Source organism: Triturus cristatus, chromosome 4_2 (genome assembly GCF_964204655.1).
Source record: "Triturus cristatus chromosome 4_2, aTriCri1.1, whole genome shotgun sequence".
NCBI classification, from domain to species: domain Eukaryota; kingdom Metazoa; phylum Chordata; class Amphibia; order Caudata; family Salamandridae; genus Triturus; species Triturus cristatus.
Genome location: NC_140586.1, coordinates 845698124 through 845713473, shown reverse-complemented (window position 1 = coordinate 845713473; position 15350 = coordinate 845698124). Strand labels below are relative to the sequence as shown.

The 15350-nt window shown below is 44.5% G+C and overlaps 1 protein-coding gene across 4 annotated transcripts in view; it reads left to right on the top strand.

The window, feature by feature from the left end:
* Positions 1-15350, top strand: part of MUTYH (mutY DNA glycosylase) — a 172469-nt gene that overhangs the window by 147682 nt on the left and 9437 nt on the right. For all 4 annotated transcript variants that reach the window (XM_085602829.1, XM_085602830.1, XM_085602828.1 and 1 more), the window contains 3 exons: positions 7502-7693; positions 9010-9155; positions 11690-11857. In XM_085602829.1, the coding sequence (XP_085458955.1) occupies positions 7502-7693; positions 9010-9155; positions 11690-11857 (506 nt within the window). The remainder of the gene's footprint in view (positions 1-7501; positions 7694-9009; positions 9156-11689; positions 11858-15350) is intronic.

Sequence of the window (15350 nt, the reverse complement as noted above, 5' to 3'; positions counted from 1 at the left end):
CGCGGTCAGCTTCTCCTCGTTTAGGGATAAGGGGGGGTTAATCACCAGGGCCAGTCCAATTCTTCCTCTCCTGACAGGACGGCCCGCGGGATGAGTCGGTCTCAGACAGCAAACCTGGACCCCCTTCAGGGGTTCTGGCCACTTTCGTAACTCCTAGAATTACGCTGCTCTACCAGTTCACTGCCAGCATTCAGGGACCGGTCACAAGGGTAGGGGTGGCGTTACTAGGATAAAGACTCAGTGCAGACCCGTGGACCTGTCCGTTCCTCTCTGAGTACAACCACCTCCTCACACAGGCGCCTTACTCCTGAATGACTCCACAGCCCACTTGATTCTAAAATGGCCGCCCTCCTGCCACCTCTATTTATCACCTTGGCCGGACTTGCCAGAGGGGTCCAGAAGGTTCTGGAACCTCCCATGGCAGTCATGGCCCGGGTGCTGAGGTGACAGTTGGAGCCACCATTTTGCGAATCCTACCTTCCTCATCTATCTACCTCAGGGGAGCACCTTGCGCCTTTCCCTCATGTGAAGTGGAAAAGACACCCAGAACCTCTCCATCAGCACCAAAAAGTTAGGTAGACAGAAAAAATGAGAAGGGGGAAAGGGACAAAAATAATAAAATGAGGAGGGAACTGCCAAAGGGCTGACAGGTCTAACAGTCACCTATAATAGGATCAATGGTCAGGCTTCAAAAAACAGTAGACCTATTCGCTGCCAGTATAGCTTTAGGGGATGACTGGGGACAGTGGAGCAGTGCCTTAATCTCAATTTAATTATAGGCAAATATACCATTGCAAAGCAATGTCCACTCTCCCCAATATTCATGGATTTGTCCACAGCTTTTGGCTGCGTTAACCACTCAAGGCTGTGGCCAATTCTATTGAAACTTTGTCTGGAAGAAGACACTGTGCACTTTCTAGCAGTCTTGCATGAGAGCATGAGCACATGAATCAGATTTAGCACCAATGGAGAACTTGCAGACAAATTTGAAATTTCCCAAAGGGTTGGGCAGGGATGCGTTCTTTCATTTATACTCTACATTATTAAATTAACTCTGTTCCTTAGCATCATTAGCCCGGATATCACTAGGGTTGGCGGCTTCCTTTTTCTAGCTTCCCTCTATGCCGACGATACAGTGTTAATGGCCTGCACTCCAAGAGCCCTGCGCCTGGTAGTAACCTAATTTTTCCAGTTTATTGCAGACTTCGATCTACTTACAAATTTTCATGAATCGTATATTATGGCTGGCAAGCCCAAATGAATACATGCCCCTACTCTAGGTGTTGTTCAAGAACGTTTAGAAAGAACTAATAGCTTTTCCATTCTGGGGCTCATAAACAATTTGTCTGGATCCTAAGCCCCTAAAATCTTGCATTGTTGCCTAAAGCTTTCTTCAGTGGTAGGGACTTTATTTAATATACCCAGACCACCTAGTGGTGACCCCATTATTGCAAATTTATAAGACGCAACGTGTGCCTGCTGCAACATACGGAGCCGATATTTGGGGTTTTGCTGGTTGCACAGCCATTCAGATGGAGGAATACTGCTTTTGCAGACGGCCTCTCCCTGCCCGACTACTTCTTATTGGGAAACGGCCACTACAACGCGGCCGTTTCCACGCATAACCATAACAACGCATGCGTGGTTACCACGAATAGCCTTTACCACGCATACCTTTACAACGAGATAGGTAGTAAAGGCATGTGTGATAAAGGTAAAAAAAAAAAGGGTGGGTTTGGGGGGTCTCCCCCCTTAAAAAGCATGGGTTTAAAAAAGGGGGAGTTTACAGTTAAAGAAGAAAAAAGATGTGTAGGCAATCGGCGTCGTTAGAGGAAATGGAAAGACACTTCCACTTCACGACGTAAAACGCAAATCAGAAGTGCTTGGAGTGGAGAGGTAAGGGGGAAGGAGGGGGTGGTGTCGCGCAGGGGTACATTTTAAGGGTACATTTTTAGGGTTAATTTGTAGGGATAGGAGATATCCTTTAACAAGAAAATGCCATTAACATGCATAGTTTAACAACGAAAAATGTTGTAAAAGTATGCGTGTTAAAGGCATTTTGGTGGTAAAGGATATTCGTGGTGATGGCATTCGCGTTGTAAAACATGCGTTGCAACGGAATGCGTTGTAACGTCATACAACCCTTCTTATTATATCTGCCATGAAGAATTATGGCTCTGCTGCAAGGAGGACCACATAAAATGTTGTCCAATGATTCTCTGGATCTCCACATGGCAGAACCTAGGAAGCCAGCGTGAACCCAATGTTGATCAAAGACTGCTTATCATGTGATCAGGGCCTCAGTATTCCTTGGCTCGCCCATCTTTCCAATACCTTCCAGGAGCTAGGCCAGTAATCTTTTTGATGATCCTTTGTGAGGCCGCAATTCTGACAACATTTTTTTTTTTTAATTAAATACAGATTTCTGGAACGTGCTCGCTCTAAACAGAATTCTTTAGAACTTAAGAAACGAATTTATAGCTTATATGAACCTGGAGCCCTTTAGCGGACCACAAAAATGTTTACTTATCACAGCAGGACGTTGGGAGAGATCTTTGCTAACCTACTTTAGGGCAGGTACGGTCTTGTATTACTTTGTTTTCCGTGAGGGTATCATAAATATGGTTTAGCTTCCCCGTGCAATAATACTACCCCACAGTCTCTGCTGCATTTTTTCTTTTTTTGTACATTTTATGCACAGTATACAAATCAATTTTTATTCTCGTTGCACAAAACTTCCAATGTAGAGTAGCATTCAGATATGTGCAGTTGTTGGCGGACATTAAATGCTGCTTTCATGTGGGGCCTTCATTGAAGATCGCGGTTTGGTCAAGAAGTACCATGTACCTCCATTGATCACCTTTGTGACCTAGTGATGGTAAATCAAGGATTGATTATCTTGTTACTTAGCACTTAAGTTGTTAAAGTTTAATTTAAAGTTATTGTATTAGGTTTATGGCAAATGAATTGGCGGTATTTTATTGTTGATTATTTTATTCTTACTGTAAGAAATGTATGATAAATATATTTGTTTCTTGTACTTTTATGGGTGTTTCTGTACCCGAATAAAGTTGCTATGATTGATCGAACAGGAGGGCATTCTTATCATGCCTGAGCAGCGGTACACGCCTCAACCTTGGCCTGCTGTACTTTGGGCACCTGCCACGAGTTAGGTGACCTCATCATTGTGCAAAGGGAAGAGGCAATCCACCACTGAGGTTTTGTTGTCTGGAAGATGTATCCAGCTTTTTCATTGTTCAGATATAAAATCTCCATCTTACTAGGCGTGCACTGCTAGGGCGAAGAATACATTGACCCTTGGCTCAGTAAAAGAACACCAGAGCAAGGCACAAGCACTATGAAGGAAAAGAAGGCGGATGCACGAGAACTCTGCAGTCAGAACATTTCAGATATGTTTCGAGAGGCTAGTAAGGCTGTCACTTGGTCTGCGCTTTGTGAGTATTTCCCTTGTCGACACTGGAAGGTTAGACAACACCTTCTGCTATTTTAATTCTTTGACTGGACGAATGTCCACCTTGTAGGTTATCTGCCTCAGGCGTGTCTTCCGGAGGGTTGCCTGTGTGAAAGATTGTCTGCTCAGGGTGTGAGTGTGGAGGAAGGGATTGCTTTGTATGTCTTCTTCCTGCAAGGTTGTCCATCTGTAGGATGATCTCCTTTGGTGCTTGGCTGCTTGGAGAGTTGGATATCTGAAGGAAGACCATTGTTGTAATTGAAAAGATTCAATCTCCATACACAGTTAATATGCCAAGTAGTAGATGTTTTATTAAGAGCATAGGAATAGCGTTGGTATCCCCTTAACAGCCAGCATACATCTGCCAGACTAGGAACACCACTATGATGCTCCCCATAGCAACGCTAGAACACACAATAGAATCCCCCATTTAAAGTGCCATACATAAATTGTAACATGTAGTGATAACCAAACATAACATATCCTCTTCCCTTAATCTATTCATATTCATAACAATAAAGTGCATCAGCACTTCAACAAAAACTCATGTCTATTTATCCCCACATACATAATCTTGCAAATACCTAGGTGGACATCTGGATCTCTGTAAAGCAGCTCTATTGTTGATATTATCACCATGATCTCCTGTGACAACAGAAGATTGTCTATTACACATCTCACCATCACTGATCAGAAGATATGGGTTAAGATCACTAGCTTGTCTACATTCTACCTCTCTGTCTAAACCTGAGTTTCTTTTGTACAAAGCAACCCTTCTCAAATTCCAATTCTCCCCATTGTATAATGTGACATGCCTACTATGCACATTTCTCACCTTATACGGGCCACGAAATTTTGTAAAACCAGCCCCTATACGTCCTGGTTTAACTTTAACCCAATCATTGGGTTTAATAGATGTTCCAAGTGGGAGTGACTTATCATCCTCCAATTTATCATAGTTCAAATTGGCCAAACCCATACACTCTTTCATCCACGCTGGAATTAATTTGGTACTAGCAGTACGTCCTCTCATAACAACAAACGGAACTTTCCCAGACACAGTGTTTGCTGTTGTACGATACGCCCACACCAAATCGTTTACCATAGCCTTCACATCCCTCCTATTTATTATAGCCATTTGGATGACACCCTTCACCATGCGATTGGCCCTTTCCACTACCCCATTCCCCTGTGGGTTATAGAAAGATTTCCTTGTGTGTACTATCCCACACAATTTCAAATATGATGTCATTTCTGCAGAAGTTAGCTGTGTACCATTGTCAGTGATTAATTTAACTGGGTATCCTTCCTCCCTAAAAATATTGGATAATATCTTGATAGTACTGCTTGTGGTAATTTCTTTTACAAATTCAACACTCAACCACTTAGACATCACATCAATTACAACCACTCTAAATCTCAATTCTGGACCTAACCCAACAAATGGGCCAATAAAGTCTAAGCATATAGTATGCCAAGGTAGATCAGGAACCCCAATTTTGCCAAAATCACATTGGTTACCTACTCTCAATCTTTTCTCACTCTCCACACATTCACCACACCTCTCAACCCAATCAGACACCTGTTGGTCCATTGCAGGCCACCAAAAATGCTCCCTTAACCTTTTCTTTGTGAGTGTCTGACCCATATGACCCTCATGAGCCAATTTAAACAAAGCAAACCTCAACTCTTGTGGAGGAATAAATTTATCATCTTTCATGATAATGTTCCCCTCCTTATCAAATATAGATAATCCCTCCAAAACCTTCAAAAAAGGTCTCACGCCCATCGGAAGGGTACTCTCCCTTCTACTCCCTTTAACAATTAGCTCTTTAACCACCTGAAGAATTTCATCCTTTAACATACTCGCATTCCATCGGTCCTTATCAATCGCTCTGCCACACATTTCTACCAACTCATCCACCGTCGCAACCGCACCTTCACATTGAAATGCCTCCACCTTTGCTTTATCTATCTCATCCCACGGTAGTGGTAGTCTAGATAACCCATCAGCTTGACTATTCCTCCAACCCGCAATATATTCAACTTTGTACACATACTCTTGTAAACGTGCTGCCTTCTGGCCAACCTTGCCGATCCTTTCCCTGCCCCACCAGGGGATAAGATCTTCACTAATGGTTTGTGATCAGTCTGTAAGGTAAAATGAAATCCCCACAAGTACATGCGAAAATATTCAGCTCCCCATGCCGCCGCCAGAGCTTCTCTTTCAATTACTGAGTAATTCCTCTCAGAATCAGTAAGTGTCCTTGAAGCAAATGCTACAGTCTTGAAACCAGATGTGTGAACCTGTGCCAACACAGCACCTATACCTACTGCACTAGCATCTACAGTAAGGATCGACCTCAACTTGGTGTCAAATGGGGTCAAAATCCCTGCCTCGCAAATTTCCTTTTTAATCTTCTCAAAAGTCTCTTGTTGCTCCAAGTCCCACACAAATTTTACCCCCTTCCTGAGGAGTATTTTAATTTTTTCTGTTTTTTCAGCAAAATTGTGTACAAATTTTGCATAGTACTCTATGAGTCCTAAAAATGATCTAAGTTTATCTTTGTCTGTGGGTGATGGAGCCTTCCTTATCGCCTCCAATAAGTCTCGTTTTGGTTTCACCCCTTCACTGGATAAAGTATACCCTAGATACTCTACCTCTTCTACCGCAAACTTACATTTCTCTTTTTTAAGTGTTAGACCTGCACAACCTAAAACAAGCAATTTTTTTTTTGTGTGATAAGAACAACCTAAAACAAGCAACAGCACACTATCTTATTAGATAGCCCTGATGGTTAATTAGTTGTTCTTTCTATGCGTTACTGCAACAAGCATCCAGTCAATATCCTAGAAATGTGAAGCCATTCATCTATTTCATTACAGAAATAATACCGCTCGACACAGTAGTCCGCCTTGGTCCACAGCGTTGAATGTTACTGTCTGTTCCGTTCGTAACCGCAACGAATGTGAAACGATCTGTCTATTTCCTTGCGTACCAGTTGGTTCCCATGGCAACTTTACACCTTAACCAACATGGCCACCGTTTACGTCACCACGCCTCCGTCAATTACGTGTTGACGTCAACACGCCACCGTCGATTTCGTTATGCCGCTTCCAGTGTCCATACACTCGATTTTCGATGGTTGGTCCGCTTCGTCCGTGAAGAGGCAGGCGTCAAGGAGGAACCACGCGATGTAGATTTAATAATAGCAGACGTCACGAAGTGGTCACGCGAAGTTGTTGTTGTACAAAAAGGTAACAGTTAGCCGTACTGTTCGTCAATGTCACCAACTTCGCACCGATTTACTACATCGCCCCTTTTTGGTTATTTTCCCAGTTCAAATGTCGATGACGACTCCAAGCACTTAGTACTCACGATTTTTCCACAAAACGCAGTCTTTTTCTCCGAGTACAGACAATCCCGAATTATTATTTCTTCAATAACCACAGGTTCCTTCCTCCAAAGACAATCCTCACTGTCCTTTCGCTCCTTCTTCTTCTTTTTTATGACTCTTCCTTCTTTCTTTTTTTCTTTTTCTTCTTGTGTTAGGTCGATTCCTAAACACCTTTGTGGGTCCTTTTCACCAACATGCTACTTCCTCTCTGCTCCTGCATCTGCTTCTTACTTCTTACTTGCTGGCTTCTTCATTTATCGTCGCCATTTGTTGTAATTGAAAAGATTCAATCTCCATACACAGTTAATATGCCAAGTAGTAGATGTTTTATTAAGAGCATAGGAATAGCGTTGGTATCCCCTTAACAGCCAGCATACATCTGCCAGACTAGGAACACCACTATGATGCTCCCCATAGCAACGCTAGAACACACAATAGAATCCCCCATTTAAAGTGCCATACATAAATTGTAACATGTAGTGATAACCAAACATAACAACCATCAGGTAGGAAGCTGTCGTTTTTGAGAGTGCAGTCATTGTATACAGATAATTTGTGTCAGAGAGTAAAACTAAACACACCTTTCTTGTATTACTAACCCTTGTAACCTAGTTTGCTCTCTTCTTCACAGTGACTGATGGACAGCAATGCTCCTTATGTCTTCCCCCAAATGAAATGTGGGACAGCACCCTGGGCGTGGCCAACTTCCCCAGGAAATCTGCAAAGAAGCAATCCAGGGTGGAGCAGACGCTTACGTGCGTATCAAAGAGACAAAGAAAGTCTGGCGAGCCTGAGTTCCTGATAGTGCAAAGGCCTAGCTCAGGTAAAGCCACGAATGAACAAGCACCAACCATTTGAACGCTGATGCCAGTCCTTAGAGCCTCTACCTGATGATGATCTGTGCCTTCTCAACAAATATTTTTGTGTAGTGTGATCCTAGCTAGAAAGCAATGGAGTACTATAGTGCATCATAGACATAGCGACAGTTAACATGATATTGGAGGGGTGGTTGGTTTTTAAGAGTTAAAATGGATTAATGATGCAGTGCTATTTAAAGAGACGTGTAATTAGCTGTTTCCTCAAATGGAACAGGTTTGGGGCATTCCCGATAGATACAAGGATGTTGCTACATGTCCTGGGTGCATTTTACACTTCTATATGTCCAGTATGGTGGTGTCCTGGCTGTGAGTGTGCCAAGAACCACTGGAGATGGAGAGCTTGTCAGTCAGATAGGTTGGGGTGCTGGTCGTGATGGCTTTGTAGATGATGATGCTGGTTTTGAAGATGATGTGGACCAGCAAAGATAGCCAATGGAGTTCCATCATGGGAGTGGTAATGTTTCTTCAAGCTGTTGATGAGTTGTGCTGTGACATGTAGAATGGCCACGGGGGAGAGCAGTGTGAAATCTGAGAAACTGTGGAGCAGGGCATTGTTATGATCCAGGTGCCCTATGAGGGCTTATACAGGTTTCACTTTCTATAGTATAAGAAGCTGATACCAGTCCATTTTGTTTTTGTTGATGTGTGAGGTCTGTATGTAGGGTGACTCCAAGTGACTTGCCACTTGGCGAGGGTTTGGGGTTCAAATCCATCCAGGTTCATGCTGTTGAGCCAGATTAGGACAAGTAGCTGCTTTGTTGTCCCTGCCCCCAACCATTTGCTTGCTTCACTTGTTCCACCTTTACCTAATCCATCCCCAAAGCCAGCAGCTGACTGGTACTGTCCCTGAGACATGTTGGAGACACAGTTTTCTCAGGCCCACTGGGGCCAGTTGCAGGAACTCCATTGACAGCAGTCGGACGAGCCACACTCAGACTCCACTGTCGGTGGTCTCAAGAGGCCGAACTGGCATTAGCCCATGAACACCTCTCATGTTGGCCATCTGAGGGCAGCCTTGTTTGAAACCTGAACCCAGCTTCTGGGATCATATATCTACCAGCCCCATAAGTCCACCTAGTGAACGGCACTCAAGTTTGTGCAGCATTGAATACTCTGGTGTCTATCCTGGACCAGCCCTGACCCATGTCAGTGTTCCCTGGGCGTGTTGTTGGCTGGAAGCCATTGGCACCCTCTTAACCCATGCTATATCCTAATGATGCCCCTCTTTCACTTTTGGACTATATCCCCCTTTACTCCTCAGGATTGCTGGCAGGGATGTGGGAGTTTCCCAGCTTGCTTTTGGAGACGGACCTCTCATTGAAGAAGCAGGAACAGGCTCTGTGTGAGCACCTCTCCTCCCTGACCAGAGGCGTGACATCTACCACTGATCTACAGTATGTGGGAGAGGTAAATGAGACAAGATCCTCATAATGAAAGTTTTTATACCTAAAATGCACGTGTCATGCAGCAGTGAAATAGGCCTGACGTTGAGGTATGAGTTGGGGACACCCCCCACCCCCCCCCACCCCATCCCCTCTCAGCACCTTGAGACCCATTCCGGGTGAGTAGCTTGCGCTTTACAAACCTATGATTGATTGATTGATTGAATTGCATACAATATTGCCCCCCCTCATTTCTGCTGTTTCCCTGTCTTTCATCATTCCTGTGTTTTGAGTTATTTTTTCTTCAAAGTCTTCCCTCTGTCTTCTTTCTTTTGTTAATCTTTTTCAACTGCCCTTTTTTCTTCTTCCGTTTAAATTCCATGCTCAGTTTGTTTTCTTTTCACAGCAGTTTCCTTTTTTTCCTTCCTTCACTCTCTTTTACTTCCTTTTTCATTTCCTTTCTGTTTTTACGTTTTTCTTTTTATTTCCCCTCCTTCCTTATTTTTTTCTATTTGCAATGTCTTCTTCGCATTTGGTCTTCTTTTCTCCTGCAGCCACACACACTCCCTCATCTATTTATTTATTTATAAAGTTTTATATAGCGCGAACAAGGTCCAAAGGGATATCAGAGCGCTTTACAATCAAACTAGAACTGGAAGGATAATAATGTAAAAACAACAAGTTAAAAACACAAATGATCATAAGGTGCACGAAAATTCAAGTGGAAGTTATGTTAAACAAGGTACAGTGTAACGACAGAGGGACACAGTATGTCACAAAAAAAGTGTAGTAGTAACTGTTGAAACAATGAAAGAAGGAACAATGACAACGGGCCAAGGGGCTAGCCCAATTACTGAAGGTGTTTATTCATCAGGAATCTTTTGACTTCCAGTTTGAACACCGTTGTTCTGGAGATTCTGCGTATTTCTGGAGGAAGAGAGTTCCATATCTTTGGAGCCGTGCCAGAAAAGGCTCTGTGACAGGTTCTCTTTTTGTTAAGGATAGGTGGTTTCAAGAGTAAGGTAGTGGCGCTTCTGGACTCTGGAGGCTCTTGCACCACAAGATAGTTCACGTTTTTGTGCCAGGTACCTGGGCGTCTTGAAGTGGATAGCTTTGTGCGTCATAGTGGCAATTTTAGCTGGATTCGTGCTTCATAGGGGAGCCAATTTAGAATTTTTAGGTCTGGGATATGTGTTAATTGCGTTTGGAGCCTGTAACCAGTCTAGCAGCAGCATTCAGTGAAGCCCTTAGCGGAGCCAGGGTGTATTTAAGCAGGCCACAGAGGGTAGCACTACCGTAATCTAGCCTCGGTAGGCCAAGCGCTTGAACCACCTGCTTGAAATCCTTAAGAGGGAGGAAAGGTTTGATTTTTTCCGAGTGTTCTTATCAAGTGGTTTGATCCTTTACATGTATTGCTGATATGATGTTTCATATTCAGGTTCTTGTCCATAGTGACTCCTAGAGATTTGGCTGAGTTTACGATGAGCGGAGTGCAGTTGAAAGCAGTGAGGTGGCTCAGCCAGAGGTCAAGATGGGGGTGTATTTCTGAGGGGAGACTAGCAAGAATTCTGTTTTTGAGGTGTTGAGCAGGAGATGGTTCTCAGTTAACCAGTTTTGAGTATACGTTAGGGTGGTGTTGAGTGATATGAGGTTTTCCGGGGATGAGATTTTCAAGTAGAGTTGCGTGTCGTCGGCATACATGTGGAAATGAATATCCATGGAGTTAAGTGAGTTAGCTAATGGTTCCAAGAAAAGGTTGAAGAGGATAGGAGATAAAGCAGATCCTTGGGGGACCCCCATGAGAACAGGCGAGGGCTGGGAGAGAGAGCGATTTGCCTTGACTCTTTGCGATCTGTGATGGAGGAAGGACGAGAACCACTGTAGCACCTGATCACCAAAACCCATCCTGTTTTGCAGAATGGCTAAGAGGTTGTCATGATTGACCGTGTCAAAAGCAGAGGAAAGGTCAAGGAGGATCAGGAGGCAAGATTCGTTTTGATCGAGAATCTTTAGAATGTCATCCATAACATGAATGAGGGCCGATTCAGTGCTGTGCCCCGTCCGAAAGCCGGATTGATGTTGGTCTAAGAGCTGGTAGTTCTCAATGTGAGCGCAGAGTTGGGACTGAACGCATTTTTCAAGGAGTTTCGCAAGGGTGGGTATGTTGGAGATAGGTCGGAAATTATTGAGGTCTGTCCTATCAGCGTTACGTTTTTTTAGTATAGGAGATACTTGAGCTGCTTTTAGGCAATCCGGGATTGTGCCTTGTGAAAGAGACGCATTTACAATCCTTGTCCAGGTAGGGATGAGTGCATTCTTGATTTCCTTGAAAATGGATGGGGGTAATGGGTCTCACTGAAGTGGTTGGAAGGGTTGATATTCAGGAGAATCTTTTTGATGTCTTGTTCGCTGAGTGGGGTAAAGGTGTCCCAGGCCGCATTGTTCTTAGGGATCAGGGGGGTAGAGTTGAGCTTTTCAGAGAGGTCAGGTTTTTCTCTCTCCCCTTCTGTAAGTTGGCGCATAGCTAACATTCATGTTGTGCCATCTCTCTCCATGCAGGTTGTGCACATTTTCTCCCACATTCACCAGACCTACCTGGTGTACTCCCTGTGCGTTGATGAAGCTGACAATATTCCACTGAAACAGGAGGAATCTGAGCTGCAGCCATTGCAGTGGGTGACGTGGGATGAGTTCCACAAGTCTGCTGTCTCCACTGCCATGAAAAAGGTAAAGAACCCCTCATTCCAGCCTCTGTGCCCCAGTTCCTTGCGGATTCATGGTGGCTGGGGAGCTTTCGTGAGTGAATCAGGCGAGTTCAAACATCTCCAAGGGAAGAATATGAAAATGGGGCCTTATGGTGGATTTTACTCCAGACTCTTCAAATAAATTAGCCCCACAGTCACATATTTTATATACAGTTCTGAGGGTCACTTGTGAAATTCTCCAGGAATTTTATATTTTGCTAAGCAAGCCCATTGCCCTTTCAAGAAGAATGAAAATGTAGGCAAAGTCCTCGCCGATTAGCTAAAGTGCCATGGGTTTTACGGGCAGTTCATGTGATGTCAGTGCAGCATTTTCTTTCACTCCTACTGAAAACTAAACGTCATTTTTTAACCCTCCATCCTCAATATAGATTCATGCAGTGTGCGTGAAAAATAGCGGTGGTGAATTACACGAAGGGTAAAAAACTGCTATATTTTGTGGTGCACTGATCATGCCACTGGCTGCATTCCCATAAAATACATATATTACTTGTTGGAGCATCATGAGATATCCCGCTTGTCCCTCCACAACACTGGGTTTCATTTAGGGTTGGGATTGCAGGCAAAGCCAGGTTATGTTCTTTTAGTAACTATGGTTTTGTATGAAAAATCTATGTGTTTTTGCAATTTTGCAGCTCATCATGCCCTCTTTCTATATATAATACACGGTTGGCATTCGCTGCCCAAAATGATTTAGGCAGTGCTCTCGTGTCACCTGTTGACACAAAAGGATTTTTGCGCACCAAAGTTGGTGTGAGCTGCAGTTTGCGACGCAAAGTATCACCTGGCATTGCACGCGCAGCTGAAGTTTGCTATGGGCCAGAATCTCTTGGAAAGCGCAGGATGGGAAAATTAAATGTTACAAAAATCTTACACTATCTGGCAGGCTCTGATAGAAACTGAACTATTTGGGTTACAAAACGTACAAGTTCTGACCTCCAGTATCCAATGGATTATGCCAGTCTTGCGGGTTCACACCTCACCCAGGGTCATGCAATAAAGTGAAAGCAGTAGTGCCCTCTGGTGCCAAGGAAATAACATCAGCATTAAGTGCCTCCAATTCAACACGAATTGTCACTCATATGGCAGCCTTGCAGTTTGGAAATGTGTCTGCTTCATTGCCAGCATGCCATTTTCTATAAATACACCAGTTTTGCTGGTGAATTCCAAGTGTTCATTTTTTTGATAAAGATATTTGCCCACAAACACCAACTCGTGGCTTTAAAAAAAAAAAATACAGACATCTTTCCATACTATCTTTTCATGTCTGGTAAATAAACGTTTTTTCTCAAACATTTGTTTGCCCCTTTTTTAATGAAAATAAAGTAGTTTATTCTCAGATACCTCCTTTTACTTTTCATAATTAACCCTATTATTACCCAAACATGTTATGTTATATCCATTTATAACGCGCTCGGATACTCGTGAGTGTCCCGGCGCAATGCCAGAGGGGTGCAAGAAGAAGCTATCAGGCAAAGAAATGAGTCTTAAGTTTCCTTTTGAGCACAGCTGGGTCCTGGATGGACCACAAGGCAAGGTGGAGGGCATTCCAGGCCACACTTGCCTTCACCACAAAAGAGCTGCCCCCTAGCCTTTAGAACTTGAAGCGCGGGACCCGAGCAAAACGAAGGGACATGGAACGGAGGGCTCGCGAAGGAACATAAAAAGAGAAGCGCCTCTGAAGATAAAGGGGGCCATAACCGTGGAGAGCACGATGGACCAGAACCAAAGATTTAAACTTGACCCTGTCCACCACAGGCAGCCAATGGAGAGAGCACAATTGGAGAACCTTGCCGAAATGCCCAATAACAATCTGGCCGCCGTATTCTGAACCACCTGTTGCTTTTTAAGCAGGTAGCCAGGGGCGCCAGCATAGAGGGCATTGGCATAATCTAATCGTGACCAAATCAAAGCACACGTGACAGTTTCTCTTGCCGCCTGCGGGAGGAGTGGAAAGGAGTTCCTAAGAGTCTTAAGAAGGTTGAAGCAGCAGCCGGCTAGTTTCTTAATGTGTGTTGAGAAAGAAAGACTCTCATCGAACCACACTCCCAGATTTTTAGCGGGTTGTCCCGGGGAAAGGGGCAGTAAAGAGTCGGGCGGCCACAGCTGCTCTCGGAAGTCAGCGGGGAACTTACCAAAGAGCAGAATCTCAGATTTTTGTTCATTGCACTTAAGCTGTGCATCCGCCAACCATTTAAAAATGGAAACTAGGCACTGTTGCGCCGCTGAGACGGAATCAGATGTTTTGTCCCAGGTAAACAACAACTGGGTATCGTCCGTGTTAGAAATGGGATTTCTGGTTGGCTGAGGCTTGCGCCAAAGCCAGGCAGAAACCACCACTCTAGTCAGGGCAAGGAAGTTACACGCCAAAGATAACCCCTGCTCACCCCCTTGGTAGCTTGGCACGAGCAGACAGGCTTATCCCTGAGGCGATGTGTAAAGCGTTTGCGCGCGCACCCAGCAACAACACCCAAGGCCCACCACAAAGGAAACTCCACACAAGGTATTCTATAAAAATAGCCTTTGTATTATACACAACACATTAGATAAAAACACACACTCTACAATGTGCCAACAGGCACGGGCAGAATTTACAAGGGATTATATGTACAGGGGACAGGGCCACATGGACCACTGTCAGGAATTAGCACTTTTTAGAAATAGGAATAATACTTTAGACCATAGCACTTACAATCACTGTAGCACTAAAATAGAACATGTAGCACCCAACCAGTAACTACTGCCGCAATAATGACCTCAGCGTCATCACACTAGCATCAGGTAAGTATACCTGTAGGGGTCTAAGCACCTAAACACATGATGCATAACATTCAGAGGTGTAAAAAAAGGAAAACACATGATGCATAAAATAACACATTCAGAGGTGTAAAGCAAAGCACATGACGCATAAACACATTCAGAGGTGCAGGACAACACAGTTGCGCCAGAACTCACATAAGCCACTACCTGTGGCCATCCTGGGCCAACTGGCCCTGAAGGGGCAAGGACGCCCTGCGTCCCAGTAAAGCTGCGCCAGCCAAAATGTAAATTATCCCCAACCTAAACGTGGCAGTTGCCCACTAAGTGCTGGGCAACTGGAGAAATGCTGGGGCCAACGTTGGAGCCTCCCAGGGCTCTGAAACAAATGAAATGCCCCCTAGAGCCTCCGTGGCTCTGTATGTCGCTGTGGGGCAAGGTGGGAGTGGCCCGCTGCCATCTGGGGCCACTCAGTCACCAGAGAAATGCCCCCGAGTACGTGGGAACCTCACTGGGCTCAACAAAACACAATCCCCACGTTGGAGCGCTCTGAGCGCTCTGAACACTCAGCTGTGTTCACGTTGGAGCGCCTCGCGCTCTCACAGAAGCATGCCCCCAAACGCTGCCGCTGCCCACTGTCAGGCGGGGCAGCGGAAAAATGAGCCTTGGTTCCGGGAGCGGCCCGCTGTTATCTGGGGCCG